This window comes from Thermobia domestica, chromosome 2 (genome assembly GCF_964235325.1).
Source record: "Thermobia domestica chromosome 2, izTheDome1.hap1.1, whole genome shotgun sequence".
Taxonomy (NCBI): domain Eukaryota; kingdom Metazoa; phylum Arthropoda; class Insecta; order Zygentoma; family Lepismatidae; genus Thermobia; species Thermobia domestica.
In genome coordinates, this window is record NC_137455.1 from 94,756,959 (window position 1) to 94,783,220 (window position 26,262).

General features: G+C 37.0%; 1 protein-coding gene across 2 annotated transcripts in view; it reads left to right on the forward strand.

The window, feature by feature from the left end:
* Positions 1-26,262, forward strand: part of LOC145674177 (serine/threonine-protein kinase Nek7-like) — an 87,636-nt gene that overhangs the window by 54,042 nt on the left and 7,332 nt on the right. For both annotated transcript variants that reach the window (XM_081744015.1, XM_081744011.1), the window contains exons 2-3: positions 19,975-20,226; positions 22,011-22,230. In XM_081744015.1, coding sequence (XP_081600141.1) covers positions 19,990-20,226; positions 22,011-22,230 — 457 coding nt within the window. In that variant the 5' untranslated portion in view covers positions 19,975-19,989. The remainder of the gene's footprint in view (positions 1-19,974; positions 20,227-22,010; positions 22,231-26,262) is intronic.

The following is a 26,262-nucleotide window of genomic DNA, read 5'->3' on the forward strand; positions in this document are numbered from 1 at the left end:
GCCTGTTCTTCATAATCTAGGAGTCCCAAATCACAAAAACTAGGACCAGAACTTTATACACAAAAGGCTTTAATAACTATTTGGATACAACAAAACTCTACTCTTCAGCATTGTGTCTATGTAGGTAGAAGATGGACGGATAGTTTAACGGAGGAATCTCAACCGTATCCGTCGCTTATAATTATGGCTACGAATTAACTCTATTTACTAGAGACCAATTTGTCTTCTGATAAATAATAACAATTTTTGTTAGGTAAACTTTTGTACCATCCATTTCATCAAGCTCGTTAAAATTAACGTATTATTAAATACTTTAGTGGTCCATCAAAAGAATTTACCATTTTACCACTGTCTGTTATCACCGGTTATAACCAATTACTCATTTAAGTTAATAAGATTTTAAACATTTAAAGAATCTAAAAATAATCCTTAAGCTTATTTGAAGGGTTAGAAGTTAGATTTCTGGGCTTTCGGTAGCCGGGTAGAACCCCGAGAAAACCCACGAGCACGGTGTTTGGGCACTACAAAGTCCACACGGCGCGAGCTGGGATCGAACCAGGGACCACAAGCACCGGAGGTGAATGCTCTACCACTGAGCCACCGCGCCCCCAGAATTGTGAAGGAAGAAGTGACCTGGGACTATTATGTTAGGTATCATCCCGACATTTGTCTAGTGTGAATGAGGAAAATCTAGGAAAACCTCACTCAGGATGGCTGGCCCGAAAAATCTGGTACACTTTTTCAACCGAGTATCCACCGGAATCGAACTTAGACTTAAGCTTATTTGAAGAATATTGGTTGCTGTTGTAGATCTCTTTTCTCTCGCCCCTTTTCAGCACTGAGTCTGTATTAGATGTAGACCTACAACTTAACGTGGAAACCGAATCGCATGAGCTCTCACCGAAATTCAAACTCTGTTATCACGCATCGAAAACGAACGTTGATGAAACTGATGCTTAGCGTCTGGTGTTCTGGTCGATATCTGGCTCAGCGGTATTAATATAATATTCTTATAGTACGAAAATACGGACAAGTGAGACGAAGTACGTATAACGTGAAATTACAAATTATATTGTAGCAGTTTGGTATGTTAGACAATTTTTCGTATCAAATCTAGTTTCACCTACGGTGAGATAAATAATGCGGATTAAATATCTACTCAAATATGTACAGTATGTAATGTGCCTGAGAGAGTTAATAAGGGATAATCTCCCTTTACATTACGATTTACCAATTTAGCTTACCACCAAGAACCAATTTAGCTACAAACACAAAGCACATTTCTAATGTACTTCTAATTAATACTTTTTTTTAAAAAAAAATAATAATAATAGTCGCTAGTTTTTATTGGAGTTCAAATAGATATCAAGTAATCAATAGTCTCATAGGCAAGTGCGCTGATTTCTCTGTAAATTTGGGGGAGGGGGCATTCAGATGCAGAAGGTATATACATGAGGATTTCAAGACAAATTGCATTCAAATTATGCCAAATACTGTATACTCATAAATACAATAGGGGAGTCCACATGAGCTTTGGGGGGCCCGGGCCCCCCGGCCCCCCAGGATCGGCGCCCTTGCTCATAGGATCGCTGTATTTGTGATATATCAAAAGACTGGTATAATCTTAGTACAGGAATATACAACTAAGGAACTGCCTGTTTCCGAAGCAAGTAGTTTCATTGTTGCAGGACCGAACTCAATTTATTAATTGATGCTAGTGAAATGTTCACTTTGACGTCTGGCGGGAAACTCACCTCAGCAACACAGCACAGGGATGGACTGTAGTCACGCGTCTAATTTCACGAATTCAGTACACGAAGAGTGAATAGGCTGAGGCACCCAGCCACACAGGAAGCAGTGCATTAGTGAGCAGGGATGTACGAAATTGGAGCATGGAGTACACAATGGTGATGTTTTTGTGTGACTTCAAACTGAGACAACCTGCTCAGGAAGCCGTGAAAATGTTAACAGTGTACTTGTACAGAGGGTTTTTCGCTGTATATCCGACCATATTATATTCGGTGCTGCCACCTGGCATGTCATGCTGGAACTACGTGGTTGCGTCGAAGCAATGTTATGTCTGACTTTGTATGTGCGTGAGTGTTGCTAGTAGGTGTTATCAAATGGCACCGAAATTCAACTGGTATTGAGAAGTTCCACGCTAAGTTTTCGTACGGACGCGTTGTGAAAGTGTGTCAGAAGAATGGGTTAACACTCGGGATGACTACTGCGAAAGCTAATGTAGCGCGTTACACACAACAGGCTCCCCTAGCGAAACATTCACCCAAGAAAACTACCAGAAGAAGAGGTGCAAGCAAAGTGACACTCCTAGTGCTAAGGGGCACGTCGATTGGCGTGCCAAGAAAATTCCCCGACGCAACGTGATATCGGCCACAAATTCCACCTCGCACCGTCAACTGTGAACAAAAAATTTGCAAGCGCCACAGGATGAAGTGTGTGTGAAAGGTTCGTGTACACCACCTGCTCGTGCCTCACATTGCCGAATATAAGACAAACTGCAGGAAACTGTATTGAAAGTACCTGGCGGGTTCCAAGTTGTTATAATGGATGAATCATGTGTCCATCTCACTGCTGATGATCACAATTCGCATTTTCCCTCGTGGCTTTATGGTTGTTACGGGATTCGGATATGAGGGTAAGTTGATGATACACAAGGTGGACAAAAAAGTGAAGATACTTCCAAGAATCCATTCTGACACCTGTCTGTCGGAAAGACATCCCACAATTATATTGAATGGACGCGAAGCAGTTGATAATCTATATGGACAAGGCTTCGAGTTATACCGCCAGAACATCCCTATGTTTTTATCAGGAAATGGCAGAGGAATTATGAATTCGTGTCATTCATTTGAAGACATTCCTGTGAAAAGCCTGGACGCCAGTCCAATGAATTTTTTCGCATTTGGACTGTTGGAACGACGTCTATATTACCGCCCGTGCACCTTGGATGGTTTATGGAAAGTGAGGAGGGAGGAGTGGGACAGAATTTTCATGCCTGTCCTGCACTGGAGCTTGCTGCGAAGAAATTCCGATGCCGTGTGTTGGTCTACAGTGCTGGAGGTCCAATAGAACACGATCAGTGATGGCGGCGGGAAATGTCTTAGGGCCGTAATATAAGTGAGTACCCGTCAAAAATGGTCGGTATAAAGCGAACAACCTTCTGTATTTGGGCCAGGAATGGCAAATGAACGCACCATTCACCGTTGGTTTGTCAAATTTCAGATGAGTTCGTCAAGAACACTGTGGAAACACCTCGAAAAAATGTGTCTTCCATGCAGAAGAGGTAAACATATATCATATCACTGTTGTTCGGCGACCCCGTACAATCAGTAAGGTGAAAAAAGTTGGACTCATAAGTGCCACGAAAGTTGACACATACCAACAAGAATCGCTGTCAAAAGGTGTGCAATTCTCCGAGTGTATAGAATAGCTTAGATGGTTTCTGCATTTGATTGTCATTTCTACAGTGAAAACACAATCGTAAATCGTCAGGGCTACCGATGATTTCAGACGATTTCTGCAGGGAAGGAATCTCAATACGCAGGGAGTGGGAGGGTTAAAGTAGTACTGCGAAATTACTTGTAACCCTTATTGAGCACGATCGGAGATTTGCTCTGAAAGAACATTTTTCGTAGCTCCGGGGAAAATTTCCCTGGCCACTCCCTGAAATCATCACTGGTCAGGCAGTGGTTGGGTCCTGATGAACGATTCTAATCACCACTCTACCCGCAGCGGTTGTTGCTGCTCTTACGCTGGGTGTAATCCATCTTTTCTTTCTCCATGGAGACAAAACCATCACTCAGGATCGTCATAGTCCTGAACTCCATGGAATAAAGCCCAAACCAGTCTGCAATGCCAACAGACAAGGTGCCATGTTAACACGTGGCTCAAAAGACAGTGCAGAAAAGGCAGACTCTCCATGAGTCACAATATGAAACCCTTTCTCAATAATTATTCTGCTGATGTCTTCCTCCGACTACTACCTCTTCTGAAATCTCTTCTCGACCACTTCTTGGGAGAGAAAACTTTCTCTGGCGATTGAGGAATACAACGTGCGTTGATAACATTTTTCCCATCTCAGAGTCCGGACTTCTTTCGCGACGGAATCCAGTGGTTAGCTGAGCGATGGCAAAAGTGTATGGTTATAGATGGCGTCTATTTTGATTAACTAGATATTGTAGTTTTTTTTTTCGAAACAACATTCCTGGGGCGAGCATTTCATACGCTTCGCACTTAGTAAGTATTAGAAAGACTACATTATTGCAGTGATACATACTGTCGCATTATTAACAGGATACTATTGTAACAGTTGAGTTGAGTTGATTTTGAGTTTAACGTCCCTTTTCAGCAGCGAGGCTATATGAGACGTGGACCTACTGATTAACGTGGACTCCGAACCACATGAGCTCCCGCCAGGAATCGAACCCGGGTCTCCCGCGCCAAAGGCGCGTACGCTAACCGCTTAGCCACGGAGGAGCTCACTATTGTAACAGTCATCAGTATTCCTTTAATACCTAGTAGCTAAGAAGTGCGTTTTTTTCTATGCGCATAGTTGAATCCGTAGTGAGGTTGCTTGCTTCGGTTAGAAACTCAAGCAGTCATTCGGATTCCGCTTTACGTAGTAGGTCCCTTTTCATATAATTTTGATGCTGAAATGAGACATCAAGCTCCAATCAATCTAGCACTCATTATTTTCATCGTAACTATTCTACGAGCATCAATATATTATTATTACGAGGGTCATCTAGAAAATAAAGGCCGTTATACAAAATGAGGAACACAATATTTATTTTAAAAAATCTGTTATATACCTGAAGCTTCACTCACTTCTCTACATAATTACTACCTTCATTTAAACAAACATTTGTCATACCTATTCACTAGCTTCAGAATTCCCATTTTATACTTTTCTGCCGCTAGTTCATTAAGCCAGGTGCTCACTGCATTCTCCAACTCTTCATCGCCTCCGAAACGTTTACCGCCTAGAATTTCTTTTAGCTTATGAAGAAGGTGGAAATAACTAGGAGCAAAGTCCGAACAGAGTGGATGATCAAAGACTTCTCATCCGTATTGATCCAGGAATTCTTGAGTTTCAGCAGCAGTGTGAGGACGGGCATTGTCGTGAAGAAGCACAATTTTTCCAGAAACATTCTTCGCCTCATGTTTTTGATGGTTTGACGTAGTTTTCTTAGAATCTCATAATAACGATTTGCATTGATCGTAGTGCCTTTTGGAATGGAATCAACCAAAAGTACACCTTTATGATCGAAAAAGACGGTTGCCATGAACTTTCGTGTTGAAAGAGTCTGTTTGGATTTTCTCTGGGGATGATGCCTCTCAAGTGAGTGGCGCTTGCTCTCTGGGGTGAGGTGATACATCCAGGTCTAATCACTAGTCACTATCCGATTAAGAAAGGCTTTTTCATCTGTGTGATATCGTGTCAAAAATGTCAAAGCTGAGCCCATTCTCTGAGTTTTGTGTTGGTCACTCAGTTGCCGCGGAACCTATCGTGCACACATTTTGTTGTAGCCGAGATGTTGCAACACAATTTCACCAAGCAAAGAACGAGAAATATTTGGAAACAAAGTATGCAATTCGTCAAGAGTTACTCGTCTATCTTGAAAGAATCTGTTGTTCACTACAAACTTCAGGTTTTCTGTGGTAGGCATGTAATGGATTTCCAGGTCGAGTTTCATCGTGAACATTTGTTCATGTATCAACATTTCACACCATTTGCTCACATTTCTTTCGTTCATTACATTATCTTCATACTGCTTTCACTTGCCGTTAAATTTCTTACTCATCTTTACATATGATATTATCTTTGTTGACAATGTCACTGAGAGCTGGACTTAAAGATCACCTTGAGTGTCACTATTTATCTATGCGATTGAAAATTACGGGTTCGGTAATAATATTAGTCGTTTTCGATCATCTTTTGTGAACTTACATAGCACCGGAAGTGTCACTATTCATCTCATCGACTCCAAAAACTAAGCATTAGACATTATTATCGATCTTTTTTTGTTATGTTTCCTTTTCCCATGCCCCTTAGGGGTGGTAGGTGGAGGTCTTCGCGGGCTCGGGCCTACAAAGCATATATAACTTCGGGTCCGGGCCGAGCTCGGGCTGTAAATTTTTAAATATACAACCATATTTCTCGGACCTTTTCGGGCCTCACTTTGTAAACATACTGTACAACGTTATATATTGCACCATTCTTTCTGGAGAACTTTTAAAGCAATATTACAAAATTAAACCTCTAATTGGTGTCAATAAAAATACAATTTTGCGTTAATTATTAAGTTTCTGTAATTCAGGCTTATTTTGGGCTCATTTGATTATCACGCGAGCTCGGTCCGGGTTCGGGCCTAAATGCTAAAACATATTTCGGACTCGGGTCGGGCCTCACATTGTGAATTCACGGGCCTGGCCGGGCTCGGGCTAAAAATTCCGACTCGTGCAGATCTCTAGCGATAGGAGATGTTATTCGTACTGGGAGCTGACCTTGGACTTAAAGGACATCTGGATTGTCTCTATTTATATATGCGACTTCAACAACTATGAATTCGATACTAAAATTGATTGTTTTCAACCATTTTTGTCCCTCCTCTCACCTAAGTGTGCTAGGGGATCTTACTCCCCTGGGGGTGAACTTGGACTTAAGCAGGATCAAGTCTGTCACGAATTTTAACTTAGCCATGCTGAAAACTATTACCTTGACACTAATATCGGTCTTTTTTTACATGTCACCATTTCATTTCTCGGGTGCTAATGGGTGCTGAAATTAGACCTAAACGGTATGGTTAGGACAAGTAAACAATTAGCTCATTTAATAAAACACGATCTTAACCTGTAGTGTACAGAAGGACGAAGGCTTGGGCGCAACAACAAGAAATACCAGTAATAATCAGGAGTTATTTCCAAACAGTAACCCTGTAATACAGCCAAATTGTATTGTTATTATAACGACCCACTAATGGCGACTCTTATGTGTCAAAATTGGATTACAATTTCCCACTATTTAGAGTGAGGGAGAATTGTCATATAACTGAGAGCAGGGGCGGATCCAGGAGGCGATCGTCCAACCACCCCAAGAAGAGGAAACTTTCTTATTTTATATATAAATAAAACCCATCCCAGAGTTTGGAGATCTTAAAAGTAGCTGTAAGTAGCAGTATTACAATCCACCGTCACTGGATCCGCCCCTGCCTGAGAGTTTAATGTGCAATGCAAGCAAAGAACTGTACAGTACCTTTGCACATGATGATGATTGTGATTTTGAGTTTAGCGTCCCTTTCAATAGCGAGGACGTGGACCTACTGATAAACGTGGAATCCTAAACACATGAGTTCCCGCCGAGAATAGAACCCGTGTTTCCCACTTCAAAGGCATGTACTCTAGCAGTTTGGCCACCAAGAAGTTTGTGACTGCACATAAATTTTCATTAAATGAATTTATGAGGAGTATTAAAATGATTATTTAATTTTATGAATACACCGTATCTCCTTAAATTTAACGAAAAGTTGTGTAGTAAAATATTTTCTTTTGGTTGACGAGGCTTAGCATTCAGATGTCAAATGCTGGAATAGAAGTGGAGGCTGTTGCCCTAAACCCTCTACTCCTTGCTACTGTACGTAGGTCAGTATATACCTAATGTATTTCCTACAATCATAGTCGTATTAGTTTCATTTTTAATGCAGGTTTGGCGTGCCTGTAGGATTGATCATTTTGTGGAACAACTCGGTAAACAAAACGATAAAACTTCAATCGATTGGATGAGTCATTGTCGAAGTTACTATGTAATAGCTTTTATTGGCATGAATATTTTAACCACTAACACAGGCAAACAATGTACAAGTTACGAAAAGGTAAAGGAACACCCGTTCTATCGTGCAATTGTACTTGCTAGATACTTACAATGATATACTGTACTTAGGCTCAAGAAGAAAAAAGTAGTTATTGTAACTCAATATAGTGCAACATGGAACTTTTATATCACATGGGATGTTATAGTTCTATAACATAGCGTTTCAGCTCTTTCAATTACTATTCGTATAGATTAGTAGGAACGATTCGAGAAATTCTTTTGATGTGTAACACAAAAGAGTTTGTCGGTCTTACAATTAGACACTTCAATTTCTCAGAAGTGAACTTGGACAAATTTGAAGAGGGAATGGAATGAATATTTATGGATTTAGAAAACGCTATAAGAAGAAAGAAAAAAGAGAGACAGAGAGAAGCTTGCAATAACATGGCAATCGTTCGGAATACTTAGAATAGGGTTTAACATAGGGGTGCAATAACCATTCGCCCACTCACCCAGGGCGAGTGGTTAATCTTTGCGGGCTAGTATTTAATATCATACAGAAGTAAGTAAATGATTTCTATTGTGGGATATGGGCTAGTAGCTTTTTCTCTTGGGCTAGTAAAATTTTGTTGCTTATTTGCATCCCTGGTTTAACAATATTATATTCATCAATTGGAGCAATTGCAGTGTTTACTTGAAGCATACAAAAAAAGAATAATTTATTGCACACGAATAAAGTGAAGCAGGGTTTCACAGCGTATTCATCGCTTAACGAAAGTCAACACAGCCGCTGTTGTATGAAGAATTTAGGATACTGGTCAACACAGTATATAGTTATATTTTTTGCTCATGTCTGGAGTGAAGAATCTTGAAAGGAGTCTGTTGATTTGAGTTGTGCGCTTGACTTCGTCAGAGCCCTTGCTCCTCCCATCTGCAGTGACTTAGAAGTGTCTTCATCAAACCGTATCTGTCTTCCGCCAGCTTCTTCCTTCTTCCACTAGTGCCTAGTGCTTGATACTAATTCTGTTAAAATTAGTGGGGAGCACAAAAACAGGTTTTTCGGTTTCCGGTTTATAGGAAACCGAAACAGGTTTTTGAAAACTAAAAAAAAAAAAGTTTCTCTCCAAAATCTTTTGTTTTTCATCGAAACCGGTTTCAGTTTTTCCAAAACTAGTTTTATTTCTGACCAGAATAGTATTTCGTTGTTCTCCGGAAACCGATTCCGTTTCCACAGAAATAGTTTTATGTGTTTTCCAAAAAACAGTTTTGGATGTTTAGATTTTACTAAATCCAGTGCGACTTTCGCCGAAGCCGGTATTGGTTCCTTCTTATGAGAACTTACATATGTTTTAGATCTTCAAATCGGTTTAGTTTTCAATCAAAATTGGCTTACCAGTTTCGATGAAAACCGAAGCGGTTTTGGAGAAAACCGAAAACGGTTTCGGTGAAAAACCGAACCGATTTTGCATAAAACCAAAATGTCGGATTTTTGGATTTCGTTTTTTCTAGAAACCGGTTTCCGGTTTTTATAAACTGGTTATGGCCATCCGTAGTTAAAATACGAATAAACCATTATTAGAATAATAATTACTTCTATCTGCCGTCCTAAGCGAAAACACCTTAATTCCACATTTGTCGAAAATCGAGATATTGGAAAGGGAATGTTCGTAGTACAATTCAGCATCTATCTAAAGTGAAATTGACGTGGTTTGACCAATAGGTAAGGGGTAATGACATCATGAGTGTTTACCTTATGTTCAAAACTGTAACTGAAAGAAAGCAAAAAGTGGCAATTCATAAGCAAAAATATTTAACTGTATTACGCCTACCACACAAATTTTAGATCGTGAAAATATATTTAATAAAGTTTAATGAAATACAACAAATTTGAACGCGTTTTGCTTATTTTTTCGAAAGTATGTGAAATGGAGTTGAGGCCTTTTCGCTTAGCACGGCAGTAATATTCGTTACTTACTATAAAATCGAAACAAATATTCGGACACTGGAATAACATAAGAAAAATATTCGCATAATTATTTGAGTAATTTTAACAGAACAACTTCATACTATCATCCATGTAAAAATTACCAATTCATCGGTTTATGCCATGTTAGAATACATCAACCAAATGCTACCAGCCAGTAGCGTACGCAGAATTTCGTCAAGGGGTTGGATATTCACGCTCCCATGTTAATAGAGTTTTTTAAAAATATTTTAATATGTTAAAAATGCTTATTTTTTCAGAATATCTTGTTCAAGGGGCAGATAAAACCCGGAGCTCCTATCTTGCGAACGTAACTGCTACCAGCGAATGCGTCCGTTGCTAAACGAATATGTTGCTGCGCGTACAACGACTCACCAAAGGTAGTCGTTAACCCTGGTTCAGTTATATCTTTAGTGGCAATAATCGTTTTCACCTTAAAATATCTTCTGAAGTTATATTCACTAGTATGCTCACCTTTTCTACTGAAATTACAAGTCCATGATGAATATTAAATAGTTTATTCTTTGATTCCCTTTTAATGAATATTCACACAAACCGACTTGCAATCAAACATGTTAACTGAGTATCCATAAACAACGACATAGCAACCAACTAGACAATAATGTATATTTCTTATATATTAAAACATTCTTCTTTTATTATTTTTAATTAACATTATAACAGGTATAGTGCTTATGTAAAAGCACTTTCTGCCCAAGATATATGTAATTATGAGCCGATACAAAGTATCTCGTTATATAAAATGTCGCCCGATAAAGGGACTAAATATAAAAGTTATAAGGGAGCTTGACTTTTATATTTAAGAACCACTGATCCGTTTATAATAATGACATGATAATAATTGTGTTCTCTACATTTTGATCGCCCTTCATATATAACTTCATTAAGTTTCCTTCATATAAATACATTTATAATAAAACTTTATTCCATTATTATTTATCTTTTATCATTAAAAATGTCGTCGCTTACTAATACAATCAACGAAGGATGCGAAATCAAAAGCGTAAGAGATAATTACATTTTAAAACACAAATTAAAATGATCAACGATTTCATTCATCATTAAAAACGGTCATGTTAAAAAAAATGTTTGCTCTTTCCAGGGCGCATTATATAACAATTACGTAAGATGGTATTTTAAAGTATACATCATATCAACAAGGCGTCATGATACAAAAGAATCTTATCCAAGTATCATATAAGGTGACACATGAGTACAGTCGTCGGATAATTAGCTTAATAGAATGAACCTTCTACTGAATATAATCTTTGACAATAAAGTTTCAACATAAATCAATATAATATAAATAATCTTTGTTTTTAATCAGTAACAACATTAACATCTTCCCGTATGGTAGATATAATAATCTATGTTCAAGTGAACGAAAAGAAGAACTTAAATTTATTTTCACACATAAATATTCATAAGAATCAATAGCTGATATGGGTTTAACCCCTACCACATCAACTGCAATCAGTTTAGATTCGTACTTGTATATGCTTCCAATAAAGTACATTTTACTGCACAATCATGATTATGTCCCGCATTATTATTCTGTACAGGAATTGTGTCATTATTTTGATTTTGATACGAAGTGCCATCTCTTGAACTATGGTTACGTCTATCAATGTAGTTTACAGTATTTCTAGAACTTTGCCATGTATTTCGTCTGTTTTTGAATCTACTTTGGTTAAATGGTCTGACATAATTATTGTCACGATTAGTTAGGTTAGGTGTGTTCCCATCATATCTTTGCCTATTCTGATTGTTCTGATTGTTTAAATTTACTCGATTTAGGTTATGTTCCGTATCGTCTACATTACGGATATTTAGATTCCGGACTGGTACTGATCTAAAGTTATCTGAATTGTTTTTAATTTTGCCTATTCCCGCTTGATGATTCTGTGCCTGGTATTGAGTTTCATAACATTGAACAAGCATCAATAGATGATTAAAACTCATGCATTGCGTAGAAAACAGGATTTGTTGTAATTTAAACGGTAGTAGATTTCGAATAGATGCGATCACTCTAGATTCAGATTGTAGTTTACGATTTTTAATTCATTATACGTATTCACAACAAAACCAACAACAGATTTGTGCAAGCGAGGATTAAAAGGTTGATTTCTTATCGTAGCGTCTCTGTTTGCAAGTAGAAAGTCATTCTCATAATTTGCAATCAGCGCTGCCTTGAATTCCTCATATGTGTTGACGTGTTCCCGTACCGCTTTAAACCATAAAGAACACGGTGGAAGTAATAAATGAGGGATTAGTTTCATATATTGAGATTTATCTATACACATTATACTGCATTCGTCCTGAAATTTTTCTAGGAAAGAAGTAGCATTTTCATTACATCTACCACTAAACTTACTCATAGCACGTATTTCGCTCATTTTTACACTTAACTTTACATTTCTTTCACCATTTCGTGTTCGTGTTGAGTGAAAATTTCTACATACTGCGTTATGTGTGGTTCCACCATCTCTTTTCCGCCCATTTGTATTCCTTGGTTGAATTCTTTCCAAAATAATATCCTCATCGGATGGGTTACTTGAAGAAGAGATAACGCAAGGTCCACGTCGATCTACTGCGGGTGAATGCGAGGTCATCTCTTGTGAATGAGGGAACTCCAAACGATCATTAACCATGTTGTTGTTGTATGCGTTGTCTTTAATCTGTAATGTCCTAATTTCCTCCTGTAAGGTAGATATCAATTGTGTATTTGCACGTATTTGGTTAGAATTATCTGTCACCTGAATCTTTTGCTGACGAACAGAAGATTCGATTACTTCAAAATCTTTTTTTTACAATATTAACTTCTTGGATTACATGATTGTAATTATCCTTGCAATCTTCAGATAATCTTTTTAACTTCTCGTCGAATTGTAACGTGATGTCTGTCACAGCTTGTATTACAGATTGTTTCGCTTCTTCGGACTTTTGATCTATTTGTTCTAACTGCCTACCCAATTCTTCATGCTGTCTCTCTAATCGTCCATTCAATTCTTCATACTGTCTTTCTAATCGTCCATTCACTTCTTCATACCGTCTACTCAATTCTTCAGATTTTTGCTGTACTGTTTGCTTTACTTCTTCGGACATCTGGGCTAAATTTTGTTTCATAATTTCTAAATCATCCTTTCGGCTTTGTTCCTGTCGCTGCAATGCTAGTAGAATTCTGTCTTCTAATGTCAACATTCCGGGTGCAATAGGAGCTATATTCTGCTCGTTGTTAGCACTGTCAACAGTTTCATTCTCTACTGTCTCACCAATCATGATTTTTCTTGTGATTACTCTGCCACTTCTAAGAATAGTTGAGTTCGTATTCATGAACCTTCTTACTAAGGTAAATTCACCCTTACTTTAGACTTCGGGATATGAATTTACAAGAATCCCGGGTGAAGTAAACCAAAAATTTTACAACGACTCACCAAAGGTAGTCGTTAACCCTGGTTCAGTTATATCTTTAGTGGCAATAATCGTTTTCACCTTAAAATATCTTCTGAAGTTATATTCACTAGTATGCTCACCTTTTCTACTGAAATTACAAGTCCATGATGAATATTAAATAGTTTATTCTTTGATTCCCTTTTAATGAATATTCACACAAACCGACTTGCAATCAAACATGTTAACTGAGTATCTATAAACAACGACATAGCAACCAACTAGACAATAATGTATATTTCTTATATATTAAAACATTCTTCTTTTATTATTTTTAATTAACATTATAACAGGTATAGTGCTTATGTAAAAGCACTTTCTGCCCAAGATATATGTAATTATGAGCCGATACAAAGTATCTCGTTATACGCGTCATTTATAATCAAATAAGTCTGACAAATAAAAGACAGGAGCAGTTTTTAAGAACCCGGAACTTCTAAGATTCCACTGTACGTTGTGCAAATACGTATGCTGTTAGGTGCCTTTTTGACGTTTAGTGCTTCATCTGCGAGTCTTGCTGATGCTTTTACGGCGACATTCAAGACAAAATCACATCGCCTGTGTCATGATTAGCAGGTATCTAATAATATGACAAAGATGGACGCAACAGTTTGCTAAGTTTCTGCACGCCATTTAACTATCATTTCAGTTGGAAGGCAGGGTGGGTCACTTTCTAGAGGTGCACTCAAGCTGCTGAGCGCCAAACATATGTGTCTATCTTCAGAAAGAATATGTATATTCTGATGCGTAATCCTACTACGTATCAACATGCACGCATAGCTTTACAGCTGTAAATTTAGTGAGAACTTGGAGATGAAATCAACATATCCTCATAGGATTCATTACGATACGATAAACTTCGAAAAGGAACTAATAAAGATAAATTAACTTACATAATTAATTACGAACAACTTAGGAAACTTAAATTTTCAACCTAAACTCTTGAACACTGACGTACAGTATTTCGTTTTAAATGTAAGTCGTACAGTTATCCTATATCTCGTAGTGTCTGATGAAGCCAAAGAGTTAGTTGGTGAAACTGTAACACACGTTTAATTTTTAATGAAAATATATAGTTTTGCTCAGCAAATAATTAGTGTGTATTTAATTATATACAAAGCAAAGCTTCTACTTGTGGAAAATATTACTCCTGTTAATGTTTATATTTAGTACTTTTTTGTTTCATACAGTCATATACGATTGAATTTGTGGTGAATAATTGGAAGTTACATCTCTTGCAATGTATAAAATATTTTTTGCACATCATCATCATCATAGGTACGTACTCTGCCATTATTGACAGGTCACTTGCTACAATTGAGGAGCTTCCATGCTCCACAGTCTTCCGCCAATCTCCTCCTTCACGTATGATTTTTCTGTTTTTATATCGTTCATTAATAGTAGTCTCCTCGTCCCCTCCCTCTCTTTCCTGCCACCATACTTCCTAGCACGTCCCTCATGATACAGTTCCTTCTTACCCAATATCCTAATCAGTTTCTCTTTCTCTTCTTAATAACATCTAAAATTGTTCTTTTCTCCCTTACTATTCCTAATACTCTCTCGTTCATTTTCAGCTCGACCCAGCTAATATGCTCCATTCTTCTCCACACCCACATTTCGAAAATTTCCAGTCGTTTCGCACGAGGTACACTTTCTTTTACGTCATAATAACTTACGCAAAATAGGTTGAATCCGTAAAATGATGCGGGATGAATTTCATCGTAAATGTTTTCATAGGAGACTGGATATGCAAACTCGCTGCACGTTTACCTTCTTAGAATTATGTACAAATTTTCTATCTGGAAACAAGAGTGAAGAGATCGCTTTGCTGAATTGGAGCGTAGGTTGATTTTGTATTTCCGAATTGGAAGGATGTAAGTTTGATTCTCAGTCATACTGATTGATATTTGCCGTGGTTTTCCCAATTTTATTAGACGGACACAAAGTGGAAAAATGAAGAGCTAATTCTCTTTCACTTCCATTCGAGGCCTACTCAGAATGAAAGCGTTTCCAAAATTTTGAAACCACTTTCAAATTGTACGCGTTTCACTTTCTTGTCTCGGAACATTATTTCTTAGAATTATAAAGAGAGAACTTCCAATCAGTTACAGTGTGAAACTAATGATATACTGAAGTACACTATTATCTATAAAAAAAAAAAAAAAAAAAAAAAAAATGTGGAATAATATTGCAGGAAGGTTACATGATCAATTGGGTTAAATAAATAATAGCTATACTTATATTGGATTCGGATGACTCATCGCCTGCCTTTTCAGCCTTAAACATGTTTAATCGAAATGTCATGTTTTCATTTTTCACTGTTAAAGCAGTTCTTTAAAATTTGAGTATTTTCATCAAAAGTTAAACTGTGTTTTCATGTTTAATATACAAATAGACGTGACATACTTATCGATTCATGACTTTTTTTTTTAAGAGTAGCCAGTTTATTTGAAAGAAAAGCTATGTTTAACAGGAAATTGAGGAGCAACATTTGTCTTCTGTCTGGTTCTACCGTGATCGATCAGCACGTGTTATTGTTGTTGCGAACCTTTTCTTAGTTGTCACATCAGGGTCATGCTTTCACGCAAAGTATGTAGGTCGATATCTATTTTACCACTACATTTCCCGTTCTCTTTCTGTTACTTCTTTTGCAATATTCCTATCCATTTATAGGCTGACTTGTGACAAATATCTATAAGAAGTAATTAAGGAATAAATAATAAGCGTAGGCTTGTTGGAATCAATAATCGGAGTTTTGTGTTCTATTGAAGAAGTCTGCCTTACCAAAATTACTTTATATCTTTACAATGTCCGTCCGTCCGCCCCCTAGCGGAGAAAAATATCTCTAGAATTACTTGATCAATCGTGATCAAATTTGGTCACAATGTAAAGGTTCAAAAGTTAGAAATCGAGTTCATTTTTGGACCCGATATTCAAAATAGCAATGAGGGGGCGCGGTGGCTCAGTGGTAGAGCGTTCACCTCCGGTGCTTGGGGTTTCTGGTTCGATCTCAGCTCGCGCCGTGTGGACTTTGTGGTGGACAAACACCGTGCTCGTGAGTTTTCTCGGAGTTCTCCCTTTTCCTCCCACTTTCTTCATTCCACCATTTCACTCATCTCCCATCATCACCGTCCCCTTTAGCCTAACCGGCATAACCATGGGACGTAAAACTTAAAAATTTCATTTCATTTTTTTTTTTTTTTTTTTTCAAAATAGCAATGGTAGACATTAACCATGTCCAGTTTTAATGTTGATCATTGTAGAATGAAAACGGCTATAAATAGAGAAACGGTGTTTCCTGCAATGGATCAAATGTTTCAAGAATACATTACATTATTTTTCTTTGCCAGGCAGAAGTGGTTGAAATCTACTACAACTTCGTTTCAATATAAATCTACATAGAGCAAAAACGGTAACAGATAGCGAGACGCATTTTTTAAAAAGCTATCAAGCGTTCTAACAATCTTCTCTCTTAATCCTCTATTCATACCGAAAGTGACATAAATCAACCGCTTCCGGTTTTAAAGGTGAAGGTTATGGAGAAAATGGTAACAGCAAGAGAAAGGCTGTTTTCTGCAATCAATTAAGCGTCCCAAGAATATATTCTATCTCTATTCTAATCTTTATGTTAAAACCACAAATGGCAGAAATGAACCACTTACGGTTTTAACGTTGATCACCATAGAATAAAAACCGCAATAGATCCCATTTCCACTCTTAATCTCTCTACTTATATCGGAAGTGCCATAAATCAACCACTTCCAGTTTTAAAGGCGATGGTCATGGAGAAAATGGTAACAGCAAGAGAAAGGCTGTTTTCTGCAATCAATTAAGCGTCCCAAGAATAAATTCCCTCTACACTCTAATCTTTCTATTAAAATCAACGGTACCAGAAGTGGCAGAAATCAGCAGTACCAGATAGGTGGTTTTAACGTTGATCAACAGAGAGTGAAAACGGTACCAGATAGTAAGAAGCGGCTTCCTCCAATCTATTAATTGTCCCTAGAATATATTCCATCTCCACTCTAATTGCTCTACTAAAACCGAAAATGTTAAATTCTACTACTTCTTTCACTTTCAATAATGTTTGACAAAATATCATGCCATAAAAAGACAAACTTCATCACGTATTCTACATGTGACACTGTTACTTGTTATATATGTGTGAAGTCCTTTATGTAAAGATAGAAAAGGCTGGAATACAGATAGTTATCAATTTAATGAGATTACCCGGAAAGATGCAAGTTTCCAGATTAATAAGACGTTAGACTAACTTTCGAAATGAAGACAACTCTGAATCGACGTAAATGGAGTCACAGAGGTCGTGAATGTTAGCAAGTGCAATATTACACCATTCCCCGTATAAGTGCATTACTCAAGTCCGCAAGAGCAAGGCAGTTGTCTGCGTTAAATTCGTGTCCCCAAAGTGGACTACATACAGGTGTTCAATTATGTTCATGTCTGGGTATTGAGCAGGCCAGAGGATGTGTTCAAATTAATCCCGATGTTCCTCAAATTACGCAGTTGTGTGAATGAGCGCATTCTCATCCGGGAATATGATGTCATTTCTCGGAATCAATATTTGGACTAGTGTTGCCCACAGGATGCGACTTGGAGTAATCTCGTCTCAATAAGGTGGCTTTCTTGTCCTGAAAAATCTATCTTTTTGTATTGGAAGACATCTTTCTTGTCTTGTATATCATCAAGAAAATCATATCTTGTGTCATCTCGTCTCATGGACACCACCAATCAAGACCATAGAATGCATATGCGTGCCTAAAATTGTGGAGATAATCACTGGTAGTGACAAGACCCATAAGCGTCAGTACAAGACCTACTGTAAAACAGGATATTGTGGCCCACAGTATCACAAAGCCGCCGCCATATTTCACGGTTGGGCGGAGACATTGTGAATCTTACGCTTCTTTAAGCGTCCGCCACACTTACACAACCCATAGTTTGAAGTAAGGCCATGACCCATCCAACGGTATCACACATTTTCAGTTACGAGTAGTCCATATTGCATGTTCGCGGTACCATTGGTGTCGTGCTAAAGCTTTCTGGTCCCATATTAGCGGTTTTGCCCATGCAGCCCGACCCCTATGTCCGTGGTTTGTAACTTGCCGGAAATTGTGATTTCCGACACAGTGCGAGCGAGGTGCTGTTTCAGTTTCTGCCTTACTTGCTTCACAGTCGCACGATGGTTGTGAATGACAATCCGCGTTAATGTTCGGGACAACCTGTCACTTAGGGTTTTCTTCCTTCGACATGTTCCTCTTCTCCGATGTGGTTTTACCGTGAGTTCTGTAGACCATCATTACCTTGAACACTGTCCCTTTAGACACACCCAACACACTTGGCACTATTAGAGCGCCTTCGTGGTTAACAGTTAGAAACGTGTCTCTGGCATGGGAGACCCGGGTTAGATCCCAGGCGGGAACTCATATGGTTCGGATCCCAGGTTAAGCTATTAATACACGTCTCCTATAGCCTCGCTGCTGAAAGGAACGCTAAAATCAAATCAAAACTGGGCACTTTCGTCACACCCACATATATCCAAGCGCAACTTTGGAATTAGAGAGATCGCCCATTTTAAACTGTCACCGTTTGTTTAGTTCACTGCATTCTGCCGTTCTATTGCTACCCATATAGTACGGAGTTTGACTTAACACAGCACTACCAACAGCTCGGTGCTGCGGTCGCCACCTGACCATTCCCAATCCAAACATCTGACGTGTTTCAAACTCTAGATGTTTCCATTAAATTGATAAGGATCTGTATCGCAGAAGCATTTATTTGAATTCATTTGGACGATGTTGATAAATTAATAGGAGAAGGCTTATACTTATGTGTTCTGTACGGAAACACGATGGCTCAGTGCTAGAGCGCTCACCTCTGGTGTGAGGATCCGGGGTTCAATCTTAGGCCATGGGTGTTTTTGGTGGACAACATCGTGTCCGTGGGTTTTCTCGTTTCCTCCTTCATTCTCATTTTGCCAATTCTTTCATAATTATTCATTTTCGTTAATCATCTTTTTTAAGCCTAAATGACATAGGCATGGAACATAAAACTATATGTTTCAATTAATTTTCAAGTGCTCTGTTTCAAGTAACACGATCGTTTTACTATATATTGGAAGAAGGGGGTGAGGGTGTTAGTTATTATAATAAGACATATATATTCGTACATTAAATGTCAGAGGTTTAGTTATTTCCTAACAAAAAAAAAAAAAAAAAAAAAAAACTTCTTTGATCTATGAAATTATCCTATAGATACTACATTGATGGAAATGAAAAATGCAAAAGTATAATTATGGAAATTTTACAGTAACATTATTTCCAGGTCAATGTCTTAGAGAGATTAAGGGATTTTGGTAGCTATGCCTAATTATTTCATTGACTTACTGAGTAAATCGGGCAAACTATTTTATTTTAATGAACTTTGCGACTGTTGGCAGGGATGTACGCAAGAATTTATTTCGGGGGAACCAAATTCAATAAGAGGATGAATTATATTAAAACTTGTAAAAATTACACCAAAAATTAGGCTAAATTTCCAGAGCGCTTGTAATCTCGGAGATAGGAGGTCCGGACACTCAGAATCCTCTTCCTGCGTACGTTCCTGACTGTTGATACTAGACCTATATTTTTCTAATAAACTAAACACCTGAATGCTATTTCTTCTTCAGTCGAAAGAAAAGGAAATGACCATGAGTGCGGAGGAGCTGCTTAACCTGACTTCTGCCTCAAGTGACTCAATCTACAGTTGCATAGCCAACTTCGAAATGGGAGAAAAGATTGGAAAAGGACAATTCAGTGTTGTTTACCGTGCTAAATGTCGAGTAGATGGTGCTTCAGTAGCTCTCAAGAAAGTTCAAATATTTGAGATGATGGATGCAAAAGCTCGGCTTGATTGTATGAAGGAGATTAACTTGTTACAGGTCAGTAAATTCTAACCATGTAAAAAGATTAAGAATATAATTGTTGCTCTCATATTTTTCTCGTTATTAAAATATTGTATATTTGAACTATGTCAAACTCAAAATAAAAGTAGTTCAGAAATAAAAGTAAATTATTAGAAATTTAAAGTTTTCAAACTATTTTGGAAATCTAAGAAAATATCAGAATTCCTTGATCTCATTTTCTAGTTCATACGAAAATAACATTTTGGAATTAACCCTAGAAATAGCACGTGTCTAGAGGGGAGGCCAATCTTGCCCGCGTACATATTTCTTTTTTTTTTCTATTTTACAAGGCAAAAAGGTAGCCTATAAGTTCAGGATTTTTTACGATATTCGTTTCAGTGTAATATTCACATTTGTTAGTTTTCTATTATAATATCTATCATGTTTTTTTATTATTATTATAAATAATTGATTTGGTGACCGCCTTCTTGGTAGTAGCTGTAGCCCATCTTCGTTTTTGGCCAAAAATGAGTTATTTTTGTGTCTAAAACTTGGAAAGAACTGTAATTTCTTTCTGTCATGAAAACACTGAAGCTTACAGACTCATTTTTAGAGTTTCACGTTTTCCATACTACATTATAATATTGATTAAATAACGCTCAGATTAGAAAATATTGGCATTCAGATTTGAAAAAGAGCGAGACTTTGCACATCCCAGAAAATAAGTTGGATTTAGAATCGGTTACGGCACAGATCTTACTCAAATAGTGCGGGTACTTATAGAAAGATCAAACGAATATGAATTATCGTCGTTCTGCGTTCATAGACTATGAGAAAGCTTTCGATTCGGCGAAGACGCCTCCTGCTATTAATCCTCTTAAATTAAGGCACCTCCAGATTACTAATAAATCTATATATTAAAATGCTAGGTTTATATGTTTGTCTCCAATCCTTTCGACAATAAGATCTCGAAAACCACGAGTGCTAGAAACATGCCGTTTTCACTGGATGATTCTAAATTTTGTGTAGATCGTCCCGTTCTAATTGAATATTTATAAAACATGGCCCTTATTTCTTTATTACATTTTTTAGGAGTACACTTGAAGTGTTGAAATTGAAAAAAGTAAAACATCATATCCTATGAGTTATACATTCCAATACCACATACTTGTATACATGGGTTATATATCTCTCATGTGCATGCTTAATGCCCAAAATAATGAAAAACGAAGGATAACATTTTTTCCAGTCTAAGATGAATCTTTATTGTTTGGAGTGTTTTGCCCAATGAACACCACATCTCACTAACAGTATAACTAATTGCATATGTAATGTATTTGTTTATTACATACTGCATGCAAGAAGAAAAAAATGTTCATGCATGAATTAGAAACTCCAACCAGAAGTAGGCTTAAATCTCGCAAACGGTGCTAGATATTGAAGAAATAATCGAAAAAAAAATCTTTCCTTTAGGGTACCCTTGCCGATTTTTCTCAAGACGTCTTTCACTTGTGTCTCTAAAGGGACATGTACAGATGTTGTGAGGAGTGACAAGGAAATTCATACTCATATGAGAATGATGCGCTGTGTAGGGAGCGAGGTTCAGTTAGTAACTTTTTTAAAAAAATTAAATTTTGTTTCCATTGAATTTCTTTACTCGCTTATTCAGAGTGTATCGAGAACTTTTCAAATAATCATTAATGTTGATTATACTTTAAGCTCATTGAAAATTAACGATGTAAAAATTTTAATTAAAATAGCTTACTCTTTTGAAACATATAATAATGTTTAATTATATCTTATTTTTCTGTATTATGTAGCAACTGAATCATCCAAATGTAATAAAGTATTTGGCGTCCTTTATCGAAGACAATGAATTGAACATTGTGCTGGAACTTGCAGATGCTGGCGATCTCTCACGTATGATAAAACATTTCAGGAAGAAAAATCGTCTAATACCTGAGCGAACTATATGGAAATTTTTTGTACAACTTTGCAGTGCCTTGGAACATATGCACTCCAAAAGAATAATGCACAGAGGTAAGTTGTTGCGTGTGCCTGCGAAGGGACTGTGACCAAATACGTTGCTCCTTATTTTCCTCTATTTACAAAATAATATCTATTTAAGCCAATGTTCCCTTTTGTGTCTTTATCTTCATGTGCTCTGTAAATGTTATATAGTATTTTTATTTTAAAGAGTACAGTTTTAACTTTAAAATACTACCGAAACTGAAGCACTGCATACGTAATTTTCTTATGTACTTGAGCTTAATGACTTCTTAATCATGAGGAGTCAGATGTTCTTGACTCTTGTTTCGCGTTATTTATAATTGATAAATTCACTGTATCGTCATTATGAGGTACTTTATGTACTTTTAACTTTTCATTGCTATTAAATGTCTAAAACCAAATCTAAATATTTCACTAAATTGTGCAGTGGATAATGTGTCCGAATATTCTTACTGAAGGGTTGTAAATTAGATTTAATACATGATTAGTCTTCCAGATATTCAGACTAAAAACCGGGATGCTCTATGAAAATGTACAGTATAGTCATAATTATTGCTTTTTGATGAAATATTAGAATTAATTAAGTAATGGCTCAACCCTCAGCAAAAGCGAGTAACAGAGAGTAGATTATTCTCATTCGTTGAGTATCGGCGACTAATAAAAGCTGTATTTTTTAAATATCACACGAATGATGTTAAATTATGCTTTGGGAAAAAAATCGGGATTTTGGGGTTTTAATCGACTTTAAGGGGGACAGATGACGTAATTCCAGGACACTCCTGGTTAAACTGGAACTCAGAAAATACTTTGCATAATGATGTGATTTCTTGCTCAGCAAGTTTGCTCAGCACGCCAAGTAGTGATCAACGTATTATATTTCCTGTAATCTTTCGCGTAATATTTGTAACATCTAACAAAATTTATGTTGTCAAAAGTGCTGTAATCTGTTCTGATGTTCTTACACTTGCTTTTAATGTATGTTAACCCATAACGACATTTTAACAATCAATTCCAAAATGCGGTGAATAGCACAGGCATGTTTTAAATTTTAACATACTCGCATGTAGGGTAACACGTGTTGAGGTTGCATACTCATTTTTTTTTTTTACTGTTTATGTTTAATGTCAAACCCTGTACCTCTGTATCTCTTATTTATTGCTCTTTACTGAAGTTGTTTGTGTGTCTGTTGGGGGAGGGGGGCTTCGTAATTAAGATAGGTATCGATTTCATGCATATCTCAGGGGATTGCTCGATAGACTTTCTTGTTCTGGCAAAAATATATGTATTATTATTATTATGGGAGAGAATCCTTCCTTTTATGTACAGGACAGTCATCTTCTACCTTCAACGTTTCAGTAACTCTCTTAATAAAAAAAATGTACAGAAATTATTCTCACCTCAGAGTATTTGCACACAGAAAATACTTTCTGCAGTATTTGAAAATTTATCTTCAACTGCTCCAGCAGTTAGAAGCAAAGTTCGGTCAAGAATTAGAGTCTGTAAGATTACACGGTATACAGCTATCGCATACTTGATTCCAAAATACAAAATACAATAAATCTACAACTGGTTATACTTATTTACATTTTCAGTACTTCGTAATTGTTTGGCCCTTGCTTGAAGGTCTGGTCCTTAAATAGTATTTTTTCCCTCCTGCAGACGGCTCTGGGGTTCACTTTCGTCAACCCTCGGAATTTCCTTCTTTTTGGCGGACAAGTGTATGTTTTTAGAAAAAAAGCCGTTAGACCAGTTGCTTTTGTGTGTGTGCGTCCCTATGATATGAACTCAACGAATAGCCTATTCATCTCAGGATTTTGAGCTTCAAATCCCTCGACAGAATTCGCGACAACAAAAGATTTAAAACTGAATATAACACGAATTCCCTGCTTTCAGTCGACATTTAATTTCTTCGTGGATATGATTTTGGTCTGTTAATTTGAAAGTATCCACTTTATCGAAACTATTATTTGCTACTTTGACTCATCCATAATTTGCAGTATTACGATCCCAGTGAACTTCCATGTATTTAGCTTTTTCTGCATTTCCTTCTAAGCTTGCAAGCGTTTAATAATGTCTCTGCATTTCTATCTACTGTGCTCCTATCGTCTCCTATCAGATTTACAACATCAACATACGCCATAACCTAGTGAATACCATTGAGCTCTAGGCCCTGATCGCTTTGATTTTCCTTATAGCGTACTCTAGAATAAAGTTTAATGAAAAAAAAAGTCGACAACGCGTCTCCTTGTTTCAGGCCATTTTTTCTTTTACTATTATCTTCAAGTTCATTAATTGAAGCTTTCAAAATATCGCGTTTCTCTCTTCTAAACATTTTGGTAGTTCCCCATCTCATGTCAACGAAATTTAGTGTAGTTATATCGTTCGGATTTTGTAGCCAATGCAGTTTCACCTATTTTCTCTTCCCCATTAGTTTGATGCATTCCTGGTCGAACCATGATTTGTTCTTACGTATTTCCGTGTGCGCCAATTATTATCTTGCTGAAATTTTAATGCTATTCCTAATTTGAACCTAAGTATCCACAACATTAGTGCTCTCAAAACCTTCTAGAAACGAGAATCTATTACACTTCAATCTGGTATTCCCGTCTCGCCTGGTTCTCCTCTAATTTCTTTAAACTAAACTTCTCCGTTTTCAGATGAATATTCTCTTTATTCAACGATAATCTTTCTCTCTCTCTCTCTCTCTCTCTCTCTCTCTCTCTCTCTCTCTCTCTTGCTATGGCTGCTACCAGGGTCATAGTCGGGTCCTCTGAATGAGCGAACAATTATGCTAGACTGTCTTCTTCTATCTACTAAAACGTAATCATTTTGATTGTGTATTCTTCCATCTGGGGAGGTCCATGTGTATTTATGAACGTCGCAATGTGGAAATTCTGTACTCTTCACGATAAGACTTTTGGATGTTCCAAAGTTCACGAGACTAACACAATTGTAATTACTTTCCTTATGCACACTTTCTTTCCCTATAGCCGGCTTGAAAATATTCTGTCGCCATAGCTTCGCATTGAAATCTTCTAATAGAATTGTCATACGGTATCGCGGGACTTGGTCGAATACCCGTGATACTACTTCTTAAAAAATGCATTTTATATCGTCACCCTTATCTTCTGTTGGGGCATGTACATTTAAAACAATAATATCACATCACCGACCCTTAAAAGTAATAAAAGAAAGTCTATTATTAATAAATTCAACTCATTCAATTGCTAACATTAAAAGAGTCGAAATTAAAATGCTTTTTGTGTGTGCACATACAGAATACACAAAAGTTTACAATTATTACTGGAAATTAATGCTGTCACTCATTTCGAACATTTTAAAGCCACATAATTTCTAAAGTATTGAAATTTCATTTCTTATCGACAATATGAAATGTTACCAATTGTAGTACTGTAAATTTCCATAACTGATCTTCAAGTGGATCTGTAAACCAACCAAAATAGTTTGTCAAGTTTAGCAAAAAGTCCAAAATACACCATTTGAAAACAGCTCTTATTTGTAAAAGAATATATAGGCCTAATGATCCTTTTTGCCTGTTGCAATGGTCTGTCCAAGTAGCTTGATTTTAAAAAAAATCAACATAGTATAGCAACAAAAGCTGCTTCTCTTATGTGCAAAGAAAGAAAAGGAGGGAAAAGCTTAGTGTGGTGAGTGTAGGGGCGCCGAAATTTGTAGCTACGGCTCTGGTAATAAGTCAGGAAAGGAATTAAAGACTTTCATAGAGGTATGACTTTTGTTTGAGAAGAAAATTATCACACAAATGTTTTATTTTGCAGTACACACCCATACAAACACATCTATCACCGATATTTTTGTTTCTTTACACAGGAGGATTTCCCAGTAATTCAAACACTGAGTACAGTATTTCGGTATTAGCTTATATTTAAATTTTTAACTAACGTACTTAATGTATAATGCATAAAATTACTATATGAGCTGTAATCACTTTGTGTAACCTCTCTGTAACAGACACCTCTCATTTAGGAACAAATAATCATGTTCCACCTGTGTCCATTATTTAGGCTAGTTTTAGACAGAAGC